Here is an 18,792-nt window from a genome sequence, read left to right as displayed (position 1 = left end):
TAAAACAGCCTGTAAATTTCAAATTATTTGTAAGTTTTTTCAGTATTCTATTAGCAAATTGGTTCCAATATTAGTTTCCTCTCTTCCAAAAATTAAGTTATAATTGCTCATATAGATAGCATAAAAAATAACTTAAAAAATTTCATAGTCCCAACCTTGAGATCTAATCCAAGTCTGGTTCCAAATCGTATGTTTCTGACACAGTACGGAGCCTGGCTCATGCTTTCCGTCCCTCCACACAAGACAACCTCAGCATCTTTCACACAAATTTCCTGTTTAGGAACAGACAACAAAAACTTTTTTATTGCACCCAGCATATGCATTCAGAAATATAAAATTTGTGGTAATTTTGATAAATACTGTATCACTTCGTTCTTCAGCTCTTTTGACTACAGCTCTCAGAAAAGGTATAAACAAGAAGCCTCCAAGAGCTTGATGTTTACAATGAGCGTCAGGAAATCAGGACTAGTCCTTAAAGTACAGAAGCTCAGGCAGAATTCACCTGCTTGGTGTCTGTCTCTTCTTCGTAATGAGAATGAATTTTACAGATACAACCAGTTATCACTGTATTCTCTTCCCCTGTGCTCAAGACAGCAAAAATCCTTGCCTGACTCTCCTTTAAAGAGATCATACTAGGTCTACTCCTACCAACAGTATTATTCAGTACCTTTGTTTAAAAATAAAGACATTTCCTGGGATATTCTTACATTTTTCAACTCTCTGTCTTGCTTTGCAGTCTTTAGGTTGGTACATGAAATTACTTTGAACATGAATTTTTCAGGCCTGGATTTAAATTCAGCCTCTATGACTTGGTAACCTTTGATAATCTTTTGAAATCAGTTTCCTTGCAACCTCCACCAAATAGGAATCCCCAGCACTTGGAAAGCTGAGGTGGGAGGATCACAATGAGTTTGAAGCCAGCCTGGGGCTACAGAGTGAATTCCAGGTCAGCCTGGGCTAGAGTGAGACCCTGCCTTGAAAGATATTTTGAAAAAAATAGCTTTTAAAGAAAATCATGGCAAAATATGCATAACAAAAAGCTTACCATTTTAAGTGCTCAGTTCACTAGCATTAAATATATTCACATTGCAATACCACCATTACTATCATTCATATCCAGAACTCTTCATGTTGCAAAATGAAGTTCCATACCTAACAGTGATCTCTTCTTCTCCCTCCCCCTCAGGCCTCGGACACCATCACTGTCTGTTCTGTCTCTGTGGATTTGAGTATTCTAGGCTCCTCACAGAAGTGGAATCATATAGCATTTTTCCTTTTGTGATAAGCTTACTCTCCACTTGAAGGTTCTACTCACAAGCTAGTGCTTTTAAGAAACTATTTTCTTCCTGTGACTATTTTTCAAGAAAAGTTATACTGGCTTCTAAAAGGCACTGTAAAATCAAAAGCTAATATGCTCTACTGAAGCGAACATTTCTTCCAGGGAGTATTAACAGAGGATGAAGTCCAATGCTGTTCATACCTGACACCCACTCACAATGGACTGGAAACCAGAGCCACAGAGCCGGTTAAGGGTGAGAGCTGCAGTCTCCTTTGGGACTCCCACTCGCAAACCAACATGCCTCGCCAGGTAAGCAGCATCCGTGGAACTCTGAACCAGAGGGTGGGACAAGAAACAGAATTTCTTTATAAGTCAAGGCAGAAAGAGCAAATGAAAAGCATGGAGATGTTGGCAACCTGTCAGAAATGATAAATTATATGGCTATGGAGAAGGGTACATGCACACATGAATACAGATTTTAAATATAATAAATAAAATATGCATTTAAGTGTTTATGACTTGAATAAAAATAATTTGGTTACTCATGTTTTAATTTATCAATTTAATCTCTCTCTCTCTTTTTTTTTTAGGTAGGGTATCGCTCTAGCCCAGGCTGTCTTGGAATTCACTATGTAGTTCAGTGATCCAATCTCCTACCTCTGCCTCCCAAGTGCAAGGATTAAAGGCACGTGCCACCACGCCCAGCTATCTCAATTTCTCTTAAATATACATTTAAGTGGTATGAAAAGCACTTGTAATGTTTTGTAACTATGGCTAATGATTTTGGACTTTATCACATTTATTAATGATGACATTTATTGTTTGTAAAACAAATGCCCCAGAATAAATAAAAATTTTCTGATCATGGTAACTAAGAACAACTGTTCCCATGCCCCTTCATGTCCACAGCAATATTCAGTCTAGACTGGTTTAATCTTGAAGTGTAATCCAGTGAGTGTGAAGGTTAACATTTCAGATCTCGGACAAGATAACAAAATACTTGTAACACTTCTGGATCCTTCATTTATTAACATCAACAAGGAAAGTGATTTTAATGTTGTCAAAGAAATGTGTTCTCAAGAGTATATCAAAAAGATGATTCACCCTGACCAAGTAGGCTTTATCCCAGAGATTCAGGGATGGTTCAACATACGCAAATCTATAAATGTAATACATTACATAAACGGGTTGAAGGACAAAAATCACATGATCATCTCATTAGATGCAGAGAAAGCATTTGACAAAATCCAACATCCCTTCATGATAAAAGTCCTACAGAGACTGGGAATAGAAGGAACATATCTCAATATAATAAAGGCTATTTATGACAAGCCTACAGCCAACATATTACTAAATGGGGAAAAACTGGAAGCTTTTCCACTAAAATCAGGAACAAGACAAGGGTGTTCACTGTCCCCACTTCTATTTAATATAGTTTTGGAAGTCTTAGCCATAGCAATAAGGCAAGAGACACACATAAAAGGGATACAAATTGGAAAGGAAGAAATCAAGTTATCATTATTTGCAGATGACATGATTCTATACATAAAGGACCCTAAAGACTCTACTAGCAAGCTGTTAGAGCTGATCAAAACCTACAGCAATGTAGCAGGATACAAAATAAATACACAGAAATCAGTAGCCTTCATATATGCTAACAACAAACACACACAGGATGAAATCAGAGAATCACTCCCATTCACAATTGCATCAAAAAAAAATAAAATACCTTGGAATAAACCTAACCAAGGAAGTAAAGAATCTATACAATGAGAACTTTAAAACACTCAAGTGAGAAATTGCAGAAGACACTAGAAAGTGGAGAAACATCCCTTGTTCCTGGATTGGAAGAATCAATATCGTGAAAATGGCAATCTTACCTAAAGCAATCTACACATTTAATGCAATCCCTATCAAAGTTCCAAAGGTTTTCTTCATGGAAATAGAAAAAACAATCCAAAAATTCATTTGGAATCACAAAAAACCTCGAATATCTAAAATAATACTGAGCAAAAAAAAGAGGCTGGTGGTATCACCATACCTGATTTTAACCTATACTACAGAGCCATAGTAACAAAAACAGCATGGTACTGGCACAAAAACAGACATGTAGATCAGTGGAACAGAATAGAGGACCCAGATGTAAGCCCAAGTAGCTATAGCCACCTGATATTCGATAAAAATGCCAAAAATACTCATTGGAGAAGAGACAGCTTCTTCAGCAAATGGTGTTTTGAAAACTGGATAAATATCTGCAGAAGGATGAAAATAGATTCTTCTCTCTCGCCATGCACAAGAATTAAGTCCAAATGGATTAAAGATCTTAACATCAGACCGGAAACTTTGAAACTGCTAGAGGAAAAAGTAGGGGAAACCCTTCAACATATTGGTCTTGGCAAACACTTTCTGAATACAACCCCAATTGCTCAGGCAATAAAACCACAGATTAACCACTGGGACCTAATGAAATTACAAAGATTTTGCACCGCAAAGGACACAGTGAAAAAAGCAATGAGGCAACCTACAGAATGGGAAAAAAATCTTCGCCAGCTATATATCTGATAGAGGATTAATATCTAGGATATACAAAGAACTCAAAAAGTTAAATAATAAGGAATCAAACAAGCCAATCAAAAAATGGGCTATGAAGCTAAATAGAGAGTTCTCAAAGGAAGAAATACGAATGGCATATAAGCATCTAAAAAAATGTTCTACGTCACTAGTCATCAGGGAAATGCAGATGAAAACTACATTGAGATTCCATCTCACTCCTGTCAGATTGGCCACCATCATGAAAACAAATGATCATAAATGTTGGCGGGGATGTGGAAAAAAAGGAACCCTTCTGCACTGCTGGTGGGAATGTAATCTGGTCCAGCCATTGTGGAAAACAGTGTGGAGGTTCCTAAAACAGCTAGAGATTGATCTACCATATGACCCAGCTATAGCACTCCTAGGCATATATCCAAAGGACTCATCTCATTTCCTTAGAAGTACATGCTCAACCATGTTTATTGCTGCTCAATTTATAATAGCTGGGAAATGGAACCAGCCTAGATGTCCCTCAACAGATGAGTGGATAATGAAGATGTGGTACATTTATACAATGGAGTTCTACTCAGCGGTAAAGAAAAATGAAGTTATGAAATTTGCAGAAAAATGGATGGACCTGGAAAGTATTATACTAAGTGAGGTAACCCAGGCCCAGAAAGCCAAGCGCCACATGTTCTCTCTCATATGTGGATCCTAGCTACAGATGACTGGGCTTCTGCGTGAGAATGAAAATACTTAGTAGCAGAGGCCAGTAAGTTGAAAAGGAGACATAAAGGGTGGAGAAAGGAAGGGAGGAGGATACTTAATAGGTTGATATTGTATATATGTAATTACAATGATTGTAATGGGGAGGTAATATGATGGAGAATGGAATTTCAAATGGGAAAGTGTGGGGGTGGGGAGGGAGGGAATTACCACGGGATATATTTTATAATCATGGAAAATGTTAATAAAAATTAAAAAATAAAATAAAATTAAAAAAAAAGAAAAAAAGAAATGTGTTCTTCTCTAATGATGCTTTCAAGCTCCTGGTGGTCTCTTCAGCCCAGAGGAGGCCACAAAACATCATCTTAGATAAATTTACTGTCATCAATTATCCTCTTCAGCTCCTCCATCACACTGTTATGTACATAAGCCTCTTTTCTGATCATGACATCATTTTTTTAATTGTAATTGTTGGCATTTCTCAATCTTTCATCAGGTTGGAACTCAAACTCCAGGAACTCGTGGCAGAACTTGCCTTTGTGACCCACATAGTAACACAGATAGAAGTCACTCTTTATAGAGGGCTGGAGAGATGGTTTAGCAGCTAAGGCACTTGCCTGCAAAGCCTAAGGACCCAGGTTTGATTCCCCAGGCCCACGTAAGCCAGATGCACAAGATGGCACATGCATCTGGAGTTCATCTGCAGTGATTAGAGGCCCTGGCAACGCCCATTCTCTATGTGCCTCTTTTTCTCTCTCAAATAAATAAAAATAATTTTTTAAAAGCTGAAAAGAAAAGACATGGAAAGATGGCTCAGTGTTAAAGGCACTTGCTGCAAAACCTGATGACCTGGGTTCAATTCCTCAGTACCCATATAAAGCCAGATATACAAAATGGTGCTTCCATCTGGAGTTCATCTGCAAGGGTAAGAGACTCTGCTATGTTCTCTGTGTCTGACTCTTCCCCTTTCCTGTAAATAAATAAATAAAATATTCTCAAAAACAGACATTCAGGGGCTGGAGAGATGGCTTAGTGGTTAAAGTGCTTGCCTGCAAAGCCAAAGGATCCAGGTTCCATTTCCCAGGACCCACATAAGCACAAGGTGGTACATGCATCTGGAGTTCGTTTGCAGCAGCTAGAGGCCTTGGCATGCCCATTCTCTCTCTCTCTTTCTCTTTCTATTTGCCTCTCTCGCCTTCAAATAAATAAATTAAAAAAATTTTTTTTAAAAAGATACTCAGGGCTGGAGAGATTTCTCAGTGGTTAAGGTCATTGCCTGCAAAGCCTAAAGACCTTGTTTTGATTCCCTAGCACCCATGTACAGCCAGATGCACAATGTAGTACATGTATCTGGAGTTTGATTACAGTGGCTACAGGCCCTGGTGCACCCAGTCTGTCTCTATCTCTCTTCTCTCTTGTCTCCCTCTGCTTGCAAATAAATAAATAGAAGTATGTTTCAAAAATGAAAAACACTCAAAGGTGGACATGATGGCACATGCCTTTAATCCCAGTACTTGGGAGTTAGAGGTAATGCTTGTGAGTTTGAGGTCAGTCTGGTACTACAGATGAGTTCCAGGTCAGCCTGGGGCTAGAGTGAGACCTTACTTTAAAAAAAAACAAAAAAAAAAAAAAAACAGGTCTGGAGAGATGGCTTAGCGGTTAAGCGCTTGCCTGTGAAGCCTAAGGACCCCGGTTCGAGGCTCGGTTCCCCAGGTCCCACGTTAGCCAGATGCACAAGGGGGCGCACGCGTCTGGAGTTCATTTGCAGAGGCTGGAGGCCCTGGCGCGCCCATTCTCTCTCTCTCTCCCTCTATCTGTCTTTCTCTCTGTGTCTGTCGCTCTCAAATAAATAAATAAATGAATAAATAAATAAAGTTAAAAAAAAATTCTACCAAACATTTAAAGAAGGGTCGCTATCATTTATTGACAAACTTTTCCTAGCAACAAAGGAGAGATAACTTTCCAACTTATTTTATGGAACCAAAACCAAGCATATCAGAAGAAAACTACAGACCAAAATTTATTACAAAATGGATTAAAAAATCCATAAAAATGCCAGTAAACTGAACCTAGCAACATAAAGAATTACAATATGACCAATATGTTATATATTCATATAGTAAAGTTTGTAATTAATTTTTAAAAATGAGATGCAAAAAAGAATTATATGCAATGATTACATAGGATTTATTCTAGAAATGCAAAATTGGTTCAATATCTGAAAATTACTATATCACAACATATCAACAGAATAAACAAAATTTATATGGTCATCTTAGTCAATAACAAAAAAAAAATTTGATGAAATCTAAAGCTCTTTCATGATTTCAAAAAAAAGTTAAATATTTGTAACTATTGTGCTTGTCACGAAGACATGTTAAAGGAACTTAAGAAAATAACCCAAAAAATAACTGGAAGTCAGTACCTCCCATGCTACTAACCTGCATGACATTGCCCACAATGACACTGTCAATAGTTTCCGGTGGGATTTTGCCAGCAGACAGGGCAGCCTTGGCAGCAAATTCAGTCAAGTCAGTAGCAGTGAAGTCTTTCAGAAGACCCCCAAATGCTCCAAAGGGGGTTCGTTTTGCAGCAACGATATACACACCTAATGCAATGAGGAAAGATTTGTAAGCAACCACAGATTAGTCAGTGTCTAACATGTTTTAAGTACTCTCACTGTAAAACCTCACAATGAAGTATAACTTTCAGTTAGGGAGCTACAATAATGCAGAGTGAGCCCGCCCTCAGCAGCAGAGCAGGGAAGGCTGACAGTCCTACATGCAGGTTCCAAGAACTGCACTGCATGCTACGGTGCAAATCCATTCCCCCAGACAACATTCTTGTTCCTCGAGGTTTACAATGCTGTTGAAAACTGGAATGCTTCTATATGCTGATCAAAGAACCTCCAAACTAGAACCTCCCCTCCGGGAGGTTCCTGACATTAATGACCGGCTTTATAAGAACTCCCTCTGGAACATTCCTGCCAAGAGGTTCTAACTTCTACTGAGAAACTTTCAGTTCAAAGCAATACTCTACTTACATGTGAATGTACAACGAAGATGAAGGTTTTATGTACTGAGCTGACCTGGCTCACCAAGTCTTCCACAAACCAGACCTGGTTCTAGCCAAACACATTCATGACAGAGCTATGGTTTCTAGCAAGCACACCTAACGCTGAGCAATCTCTAGCCTAGAGCTACTATTTCTAGAATACAGGCTGCTTTGACTTCGAACCACACATGCCATCACTTCTGAAGTCACAGAGTGAACAATTAAAACTTTCAAAACACTTCAGCTATTAATTTTTGTCTGATTTTGGAGTAAGTCTGGCAAGTTTTTTACTTTTTACATATGAAGCCCAGACCTAATGGTTCTCTTCCCAGGTCAGTAGAACACATCGTTCCTGGGGCTCCATGGTGTGGTGCTCACCCTGGGCCCCTCCCCAGTGAACTGCTTCTTCATCTGACGTTGGCTTTCCCCATGCTCTGCATTGCCTCTAGTCATAAAGTATGGAGGAATTACCCGCACATCTATTAGTAAAGGAAGACATTACAAATCTGTTAATATTATTAAACAGGTGTGCCTGTACAAATAAATCATAGAATCATTCTTTGCCTAGATACCTATTACCACTTGCTAAAACCCCTTACCACTGTACCAATCTGTGATGTGCCCCCCACTAGTGTTGCGCAGTAAAACCTGCACACCACTGGTTGTAGCAGTTTCATTATATTCCCTGACATTCACTGGACACCTACTAAGTACTAGACATTCGATCACTGTGGGTATGTACATGTGTTCATGTGTGCAGGTGCACACGTGTGTGAGTATGCACGTGTGCATGCCAGAGGACTACCTCAGAGGTTTTGAGACAGGGCCTCTCACTGGCCTGGAGACTACCAAGTAGGCTAGGCTGGCTAGCCACCAAGCTCCAGGGGCCTATATGTCTCCACCATCCCATGCTGGGACTACAGGAAGACACCACCACACGTGGCATGCTAATGTGGACACCGGGGATCAAACCCAGGTCTTCCTGCTGCAAGGAATTATTCTACAGATGGAAGTGGGATAGAGCCCAAGCCTCATGCTGTGAGGAACTGCTTTACTGATTGAGCTACTGCCTCAGCCCCGACATCTGATGACTTTCTGTAAGTATCTAATCCTCCCAAGAACTGTGGTAAGTAATTGTACAGCTCACACAGAAGCAGATACTCTGTGATGGGTTTCATACTAGCAACTTTTGTATATACTAAGTTTATTTTCCCAGAACAATTTGAGGTGACATGTCCACATCTTATCAAGCAATCATAAGACAGGCATAGCAGCACATGCCTGTAATGCCAGGAACAGGAAGGCTGAAGTGAAAAGGGTGTGAGCTCGAGGCCCACGTGGACTACATAGTGAGAACCAGTTCCAAAAGAGGAGAGAGAGAGAAAGAAAGAAAAAGCAGGCAGGAAGGAAGAAACTATAAGACTTTGTATGAGTTTGTACTAAGATACTGATCTCTAAGTGAGAGTATTCAAGCACATTATTGCTGTTATCTAAGCACCAACAGTTTTTACTCATGACCACTTTCACAGACCAAACTAAATTCAGCTTAAAAATTTCAGTTTCTCTTTTTATTCCTGCTTTGAAAAACTTAGCACCTAAAAGCATGCAGAGAATAACATGTGTAACTATAACTGAAGACTGTTCCACTCAGTTTTTTTTTTTTCCACTCAGTTCTTTATAGATGCAATATTCAGGTTGCAAAAGGCCATAAATGTTAGTTTGATTATCAGTAGCACTTCCGGGAGCTGGGTTATTCCGAGCTGCTCTGCCTTCCTGAATATTTACAAATGTCCTCAAATCTTCCTTTCCTAACAGTCCACCTGTTTTTCTTTTTTATGTTTATTTATTTATTTGAAAGTGACAGAGAAAGGGGGGGGGGAGAGAGAGAGGGAGGGAGGGGGGGAGAGAATGGGCGCACCAGGGCCTCCAGCCACTGCAAACGAACTCCAGACGCATGTGCTCCCCTTGTGCATCTTGCTAATGTGGGTCCTGGGGAATTGAGCCTCCAACGGGGGTCCTTAGGTTTCACAGGCAAGCGCTTAACCGCTAAGCCATCTCTCCAGCCCCCACCTGTTTTTCTATCATTGTTTTCCTGCTTTATCTTTTGATATTATTTTCTTCCTAATTTCATTAGTTCTGACTTTGGTCATGGCCCAACCCTACCCCAGGTAACAATGAAGAGCTCTGGACTTGACGAAAGAACACACGAAGGTCTGAGAAAATGAACAGATCTAGGCAGACATGGAAAAAAGCTGACATGCGGACGAAGGGGACAAACAGTACAGAGTGAGTGTCCAGTTTATTTATAGCATCTACCTTGAAGGCTAGCAGTCCGTGTTGCACGGAGTGAGGAGGACTCAGAAACCCAGTCACACTGGACTGAAGAATCACAGGACAAAGTTCATGGGCACCAAAGCCAATGGAAGGTGATGGAGAACTTAGGAATAAGGAGCCCCACCAAGGAGGAATCCAAATTTCACAATTAAACGCAGCCCAAATATCCAGCCAGTCTTTAAATATGCAAGTGAGAGGCAAACCACAAGCATGTCATCCAGGGTTAAACATTAATCTTGGATGTGGGCCACTGCTAGTACAAAAAAAGACCAAGTTTGCAGTTTGAGTTCAGCCAAAATAGCTACTTTCAGGAAAATGCGGTAATAGTCAACAGTAAGGTATTACCATGCAGCTATCAAGATGGCTAAAATCCTAAACACGGGCACATCAGATGCTGGTGAGGCTGCGCAGCCACAGAAGCTCATTTATGGATGGCGGGAAGGCTAGGTAATACAGCCACTTTGGGACAGTTTGGCAGTTTCATACAAAATAAACCAATCCTTACCACCTGATTCCACAATTGTGTTGCCTTTGAATTTTCCCCAGTTATTTGAAAACCTAAGCAAGAATGTCTATTTGTAATTGCTATGACTTGAAAACAACTAAGATGTCCTTCAATAGGTACATTAAGTGTAGTATGTGCCATGGAATATTATTCAGTGATAGAAATGAACCACCAAACCATTAAAAAGAATCTAAGGTTTAGTGGCACACGCCTTTAATCCCAGCACTCAGGAGGCTGAGATAAGAGGATCACCATGAATTCGAGGCCATCCTGAGACTACAGAGTGAATTCCAGGTCAGTGTGGGCTACAGCGTGACTCTACCCTGAAAAAAAAAAAAAAAAAAGAATAAAAGAATCTTTTATGCATATTGCTGTGAAGGCTGTCAGTCTAAAAAGGCCATATACTGTGTGAGTCTTACTACTAAATATCTGGAAAAGGCAAAGCTATGGAGACAGTAAAAAGATGAGTGCTTGAGGCCAGATGCAGAATTGTGGGGGGCAGAAACATTACTCTGCCTGATGCTGTAATGATGATACATGTCAGTGGGAAGGAAAAAAAACCAAGGGTAGAACATTAAGGGCTAAAAATGATTAATAAATTATACATGTGGACAGAGAATGGATACAAAAAAGATTATAAGAAATAGTAAATGAAAATTTTTCTAATTTGGTACAACATTCAAGTCTGTAACTTCAAGCTTAGTGAGGCCCACACAGAATAAACATACCACACAACCCCGCCCTCCTATACCTTGGGACATCATTGCGAAACTTCTTCTGAACTCCAAAGACAACAATAATTTTAAAATGCCCATAGAAAGTACATTCTACATACGTGGGATAGGGTTTCAATGGCCACTGATGACCTCTCAGACACAATGGAGGTTGATTTCACATTTCTCCACCAAGCCCTTTTCATGAGTACTTTCCTCACATTCAGTAATCCCAGACAGCATTTATAAAGGGCAGTGTTGATAGTAAATATGCAGTATTTATAAAAGAAAGTGCGTAGGAAAAAAATAAAATCTAAAAGGCATTGACAGAGCAGATGCTGAAGATTTCTAAGAATTCAAGACAGGGAAAAGGTACTAATCCACTAATCTGAGGAGTGACTTAAAATCCAAAAATGATCCAGGCAAGTGGGTCAGGCAGAACAGGAAAAACAAAGGTACGAGAAAAACATGAACTTTGCCTGCCTCACTATGAACGTTGCTGTGCAGCTACTCATTTTGCAAGAGCAAGTACAGACACCAATCAGGGCAAACTAAGACAATTGCTCCGAATTATGACCTATCATATATCATATGACTTCGCAGCCCTGCTTGCTTGCCTTGAGGGGATACAGAGCTTTCTAAAAAGCTAAAGAGCTGGGGAGATGGCCCAGTTGGTAAAGCCCTTGCAATGCTAGCTTGAGTACCTGATTTAGATCATTGGAACCCGCGTTAAAAAAAAAAAAAAAAAGGACGCTGTGGCGAACCGTCTACGAGATGGAAGGCATAGATCGTAGAATCTCCCTGAGGCCTGTGCGGCACTGAACAAGAGACCCTGGTCTCAAACAAGGTAGAAAGTGAGCACTGACACCCAAGGCTGTCCACTGACGTTCACATGCATGGCACATGCCCTCTTCCCTGCCCTGCTCCCAAATCTGGCCCCTGGCCTCAAACAAGGTAGAAAGTAAAGACCAACGTGCAAGGCTGTCTTCTGACCTCCACATGTGTGGCACACACACTTCCACCACATCTGGGAGACAGGTTCTTCTTGACTAAAATCTAATCAGCTAATGACAATCATGACCAATGTTACTTATGCTTCCATTCAAAATGTGTTCTTTGGGCTGGAGAAATGGCTTAGCAGTTAAGGCACTTGCCAGCATAGCCTAAGGACTTATGCTCTACTCTTTTTTTTTTTTTTAATATTGTTTTGTTCTTTTTTTTACTTATTTATTTGAGAGCGACAGACACAGAGAGAAAGACAGATAGAGGGAGAGGGAGAGAATGGGCGCGCCAGGGCTTCCAGCCACTGCAAACGAACTCCAGACGCGTGCGCCCCCTTGTGCATCTGGCTAACGTGGGACCTGGGGAACCGAGCCTCGAATTGGGGTCCTTAGGCTTCACAGGCAAGCGCTTAACCACTAAGCCATCTCTCCAGCCCTATGCTCTACTCTTAAGGTCCCATGTAAGCCAGGCGCACAGCAACGCAAGCACACAAGGTCACACATACTCACAGGGGGCACACACATCTGGAGTTCGATTGCAGTGGCTGGAGGCTCTAGTGCACCAATTCTCTCTCTCTCTCTCGCATTGAATAAGAAAAAACAACCAGTCTGTTGGGCTTGCCTCAATAAAAAAACTGTGCCCTTTGCCACCATTTCCATAGGCACTTGGTAGACAATTGAGAAGAACCTTATCTTTGATGTAGTCTAATGTCCCTCAAGCTATATTTTACATTTTTGGGCATTATTCATTATCCGGAAGATGGAAAATGGGAGAAATATGATCACCACCTCTAACACACAGGGATTGAAAACCTTTATTTCCCTAATACAAGCATTGATGTACAATTGTGCTTTAATAGGTTTGTTTTTCTCATCAACTTCCACAGGACTCTGTAATTAAAATACTAACATGAAAAAAACAAAATACTGGGCTGGGAGAGATGGCTCAGCAGTTAAGGTACTTGCCTGTGAAGCCTAAGGACCTAGGTCTGATTCCCCAGTACTCACATAAAAGCCAGGTGCACAAGGTGGCGCATGTGTCTGGAATTTGTTTGCAGTGGCTAAACGCCCTGGTGTGCCCACTTTCTATCTGCCTTTCTCTCTCTCTCTCTCTCTCTATCTATCTATCTATCTATATATATATATATTAAAAAGTAAAAAAAATATTTATTTTGAAAGACAGCTCCTTATAAGGCAGTTCCTAAATCAATTGTGTTTTCTGACAGTGTTCTGTCAAACCCACCTCTAAATCTATGCCAGGTCATTCCTTCCAAGTTCACTGTCCCCACCCAGTCAAAGCCATCATTGACTCCTTTCTGCCCCTCTACAGCAATAGGCCCTAAATGGTTCAAGTGGCAGCCTCACAGCCAGGAGAACATCAGGGCCGAGTAGAGGTCAGACACTATCCACCGTCCGTCCTTCCCTGCTTTAAATTCATGTGTTGCCTTCCATTAAATTTACCATAAAAACACACATTCTTCAGGGAGTCCACATTCCTTGGGTCACCGAAATGATAGGTTCTTAGATCATGCCACCAAGCCTTTTTCTTGGCTCAGGGTTCTTTTCTTTGAATTCAACAGAGACTTAGGTCTTTTGAGTTAAAATTCCCCTTATGATCACTTGCTATATGAAAAGGGAGTACACCATTTCTTAAAAACTAGACGTTCTGAAGGCCTGCATTTGTCCATAGCCGCTTATACTAAAGACAGAAACACCACCCGGCGTTTTGGAGGCCCCAGGCCATCAGGGAGACATCTCCTGGAGATCCGGGGTACGTCATTTACCCCCAACAGCGACCAGGACTCCAGGCTTCCGTGGGCACCTGCTCTGCGTGGACCACCTCGCGCTTATGACACCGCCCCGTTTTCCCGCGTGAAGCGGCAACTCCTGGGTCATGACTGCGCCCGGTGACCACCAAGGTCAGAAGCAAAGCCCGCGCAGGTCTCCAGCGGGCCCACGCAAGCTGCACCAGTGTGGTCTGGCACCTCCCGAGTGCTTTCTGCTTCATGAAAACACTCTCCACCCCCATCCCCAGCGGGGGACACGGGGACACCTTTCCCCCCCGGGACTTGGGCTGCCCACGGAGCCCGACAAGAGCCCCGGGGTCGAGGGGCGGCGGGCGGCGCTCACCTCGCAGCAGGGCCATGGCGGGGGATGGGTCAGCGCGCGGCTCTGCTCTCCCGATCGGCGACACCCCGCTTTCGCCCGGCGCTGGGCCTTAAGGGCGTGGGCGGTGCCCCGCGAGGCCGCGCCCCTGCCCTTTCGCCTACTTCGCGCGGGGCGCGGCGGTCAAGGTTAGCTCGCGCGGGGGCGCGCCCTCCCCGCCCCGCCCCTGGGAGCCGCCGCGGCCGCCGTGCGCGCGGGGACGCAGGGCGCTGGGCTGACATGGAGCCTACTGCTGCCTTTCCCGCGCTTTCCACAGCGCATTTCCTCCCCCTGGGCTCTAGAAGACTCGGCGCCCTTTGTTTCGGCGAGCGCGCGGACATTACAGAGCGCAAACAAGGCTGCCCAAGACCGGCTTCCCCCAGCAGCGCAGGCGCAGGAGGGGGCGGGGCTGGTGACGTCATTGGCTGGGTCTGCGGCTGCGCAGACTGTCGGCAGAGGTCTGGGCTTCGGGGTTCAGCTCTGGGTAGCTGGGGGGGGCTAGACAGGGGGGGTTCCGGAAGTAGTAGAGCAGGTGCTCCGGGGTCCCCGATGCATCCCCGAGTGAGCGCGCGCTGTTTTCCTTATATGATCAGGCCCTGCGCGCCCAGTGCGGAGCCTGAGAGGATTATGACAACGTGGCCGGTGACGTGGGACCAGGGGACCTGGAGCGGGGAAGGAAGGGGTGAGGGTCAGGTGAGGCAGAGACGCAGGGAGGTTTAGGGGTGCCCTGGCCGACTCGCCGCGAGCCCTGCCGATGATGACGTGACCACTGCGCAATCTGAGATCTGGGACCCAGGTGATGGAGATTGCTGAGCTCCCGCTGAGGCCGGGCGAGCGGGGCGGCCTGGCGGGAGGAGAGGTGGAGAGATGCGCTGGGGCCGGCGTCCAGGACGCCGAGCTGCCTGGGGCTGAGTTCCAGTGAGCGGCAACAGGTGTGGGTCGCACTTTGTTCTTTGCCGAAGTGTGCTCAGGGATTGCCCGCCTTAGCATCCAGGTTCTTAAGTGTTTTCATAGCCCCTTTGTAATGTTGACTTTTTTTTTTTTTTTGTCCTCGAGGCAGGGTCTCACTAGCTCAAGCTGACCTGGAACTCACTCTGTAGTGTCAGGCTGGTCTCGAACTCATAGCGATCCTCCTACTTCTACCTTCCAAGTGTTGGGATTAAAGGCGTGCCCCACCACTCATGGCGTCATATGTTGTGGTTTGTCTGTCTGTCTGTCTGTCTTTCTATTTCTTTTTCTTTTTCTTTTCTTTTCTTTTCTTTTTCGAGGTGGGATCTCGCTCTAGTCCAGGCTGACCTGGAATTCACTATGTAGTCTCAGGGTGGCCTCGAACCTCTGCCTCCCAATGCTGGAATTAAAGGCGTGCGCCACCACACCCGGCTTTCATATGCTTTCGTATGCCTTCCTCTGTTCCATTTGTCCTCCTCCACATTATTTAAGGAAAGTAGTTTCCTTTGCACCATCAAAGGCACTTCCAAGTTTACTGTTTACTAGAGCTAGAAATCTCACTGGTGGGTGGTTCCTAACACCAGTGAGGGAAAAGTTAACAAGGGTATCTACAGTTTCAGTATCTGAAAAGGAATTGGTGGATATTGCCAACAAATGATCAAGCTTAACTACCAATAATGGGACAGACTGACATACACACCCTTTCCGCAGTGAGACCTCACTTGGGAGGACTCCTCTCCAAAACCACCTGAATCTGATCACCTTAAGACAATCTAAAACTGAAGGTACTTAGATGACTATCTTGTTTCTCATAGGTGTACCCAGAAGTATTTAGGGCGAAGAATCATGATGTCTGTCTGCAACTAACTCAACTGTCCCAAATGCATATAAGGGACTGGAGAGATGGTTCAGCGGTTAAGGTGCTGGCCTGCAAAGTTTAATGACCTGGGTTCAAATCCCCAGGACCTACGTAAAGCCAAAGCCAGCTGCACAAAGTGGCAAATGCATCTGAAGTTCGTTTGCAGTGGCTTGAGACCCTAGCATGCTCATTTTCTCTGTTTATAAATAAAAATATCTTAAAATGCATAGAAAACTGCTGAAGAAAGAGAAAAAATGTGGCCAATTATTACCAATTAAATCTAAATAAAGAGCATATGATGGCTATTTTGTTATATTCTATAGGCTTTAACTTCTTTGAAAAAAAAAGTTTTGAGGAAAATTGTACTTTAAGCTACCAGATCATTTGCAACAGTGTTCTCCCATCCAAGTATTAACCTGACCTGACACTGCTTAGCTTCTGAGATCAGATGTTACCTGCTGCATTCACGGTGGTATGGCCATATGCTGACTAGTACAATATTCTTTAATATTTGCATAGCTAGTTAGGTTGTTACACTGACAACACTATGTATATCAAAATTATAATTTGGGGTACTAGACATTGGACTTTTTAAAAAATATATTTTTAATTTTTATTTATTTACATGAGAGAGAGAGAATGGGCACATCAGGGCCTCCAGCCCCTGCAAATGAACTCCAGATATATGCACCACCTTGTGCATCTGGCTTACATGGGTTTTGGGGAATTGAACCTAGGTCCTTTGGCTTTGCAGGCAATTGCCTTAACTGCTAAGCCATCTCCCAGCCCTAGACTTTGGACTTCTTATGACATGTAAAGTTAATGGGCTACTCAGACATTTAACCTTCAGTGTTTTTAAGAAATGCACTATGACCATTCCTTTCTGTACTTAATCTTGTGGAAGAGGTAGTGTTAGGATATGATTAGAAATTGGCCTATTATAAATTCTAGTGTTAAGATTTTTTTAAATCAGAATTTCAGTACTATCCAACCTCCACCCTCTGAGTATCTCCTATGCTTTCTGGATAAATTTTCCATGTTTACAATTTTTCCTGCTTTTCCTGGTGTGCTGAAATGATGGAAGGTCCAGTAATGGCAGCTAGAGAAAGCTGATGTAGTCAATAGGGACTGGGACTTTTTTTTAATGAGTATATAAGCTGGGTATGGGGTGCACATCTATAATCCCAGCATTTGAGAGGCTGAGAAAGGAAGATCGCCAGTTCCATGCCCGTTTGGGTTACATAATAAGACCCTGTCTTAAGTGAAGTCAGAGTTATGTATTTATGCACTGTTAGTCTGCTTAAGTGAGAATAATCACCTTGGGTGTGATTTCTCCTTTCAACAGAAAGTTCAAATTGCCAGACAGCTGTAGTTTAAATGATCACTGTGCCATGGAAGGTGTACATCATGGGCATGCCTTAGAGAACTGTGGGGGGGGGGCACATATCTCAGCAAGAGGGTGTCCTTTATATTTTATTTTAGGAAGAGAGAGAATTGGTATATGAGGGCCTCAGCCACTGCAGTCAAATGCCAGACTCTTGCCCCAACTAGTGGGCATGTGTGACCTTGTGCTTGCCTTACCTTTGTGCATCTGGCTTACTTGGGATCTGGAAAGTTGAACATGGGTCCTTAGGCTTTGCAGGCAAGTGCCTTAACTGCTAAGCCATCTCTCCATTGTGAGGGTGTCCTTTCTTTAGATGGTGACTAGTGGAACCAAAGAAACAGGCAGGAGTTTCTGTCAGGAAGTAAGTGAGGAAGAAGAGAAAGCCACAGAGAGAGTATGGGCACACCAGGGCCTCTTGCCACTGTGCATGAACTCCAAATGAATGTGTCTGGCTTTATGTGGGTACTGGAGAGTTAAAACCAGGCTGGCAGGCTTTACGAGCAAGCACCTTAGCCAGAATCATCTCCACAGCCCTCTTAGGGTTAAGCAACTCTGTTGCTTAACAATAGGAACTTTGTATAAGACATGCATTATCATGTTGTGTGAATATCATAGTTTATTAAGCCAAACAGACTGCCATAGGCAATAAAATTATATGGGGTCATTTTGTATACACTGTATGTGTGACAGAAATGTCCTTTAGGCCTGTATTGTAATCAGATCTAAGAATTAGAGCAAGCTAGGCTAAATTCACAGCTTGTGAAGGAGCTGTAGTCTCTCATAGCAGCTGGCATGTTTGGTATTGTATGATTTAGACCCTTGTTTTATTCTTTTATTTATGAGAGAGGGAGAGTGAATGGGTACACTAAGGCCTCTAGCCACTGCAAATGAACTCTGGATGCATGAGGCACCATGTGCCTTTGGCTTCTATGGGTTCTGGGGAATTGAACCTGGGTTCTTAGGCTTCACAGGCAAGCACCTTGACTGCTAAGCTGTCTCTCCAGCCCTAGACATTTGTTTTTGTCTATACCTAGATAAAATTATGGACTGGCCTTGTTTTCACCTCACTTTCTCATCTCAGGATGATGTTGGCATCTTGTAAGATTGTTTGTTGTGCAAAGAAGAGCAAAATGGTCATGGAGTTCTGAGCCAGCTTCCACACCACTCAGGCCTTAGCTCAAGTGTTGAACCATGCAGTGTTTGGAATGAGTTGTCCCCTTAGCCTCGTGTGTTTTGAATGCTTGGTTGGCAGCTGGGAGCACTTTGGGAGGTGGACCCCTGCTGGAAGAGGTGTGTCACTGGCGGTGACCTT

The 18,792-nt window shown here is 43.0% G+C and overlaps 1 protein-coding gene, 2 non-coding genes and 1 pseudogene across 3 annotated transcripts in view; 2 read left to right on the top strand and 2 right to left on the bottom strand.

Annotated features, from left to right (window-relative positions):
- Acaa2 (acetyl-CoA acyltransferase 2) overlaps positions 1–14,409 on the bottom strand; it is a 30,386-nt gene extending 15,977 nt beyond the window's left edge. Inside the window, exons 1-4 of the mRNA XM_004656792.2 lie at positions 14,275–14,409; positions 6,979–7,145; positions 1,481–1,609; positions 156–272 (exon numbers count right to left, since the gene is read on the bottom strand). Coding sequence (XP_004656849.2) covers positions 156–272; positions 1,481–1,609; positions 6,979–7,145; positions 14,275–14,290 — 429 coding nt within the window. The 5' untranslated portion in view covers positions 14,291–14,409. The remainder of the gene's footprint in view (positions 1–155; positions 273–1,480; positions 1,610–6,978; positions 7,146–14,274) is intronic.
- LOC105943898 lies at positions 2,200–6,969 on the bottom strand (annotated as a pseudogene).
- A 415-nt stretch (positions 14,410–14,824) lies between the features above and the next one.
- LOC123459158 lies at positions 14,825–14,957 on the top strand. The gene has a single exon (XR_006636065.1).
- Positions 14,958–15,037: 80 nt separating this feature from the next.
- LOC123459124 lies at positions 15,038–15,118 on the top strand. The gene has a single exon (XR_006636035.1).
- The last annotated feature ends 3,674 nt before the right edge of the window (positions 15,119–18,792 follow it).

Source organism: Jaculus jaculus, chromosome 2 (assembly GCF_020740685.1).
Source record: "Jaculus jaculus isolate mJacJac1 chromosome 2, mJacJac1.mat.Y.cur, whole genome shotgun sequence".
NCBI classification, from domain to species: domain Eukaryota; kingdom Metazoa; phylum Chordata; class Mammalia; order Rodentia; family Dipodidae; genus Jaculus; species Jaculus jaculus.
Note: the sequence above shows the minus strand (reverse complement) of the source record. Positions and strands in the feature narration are given on the sequence as shown.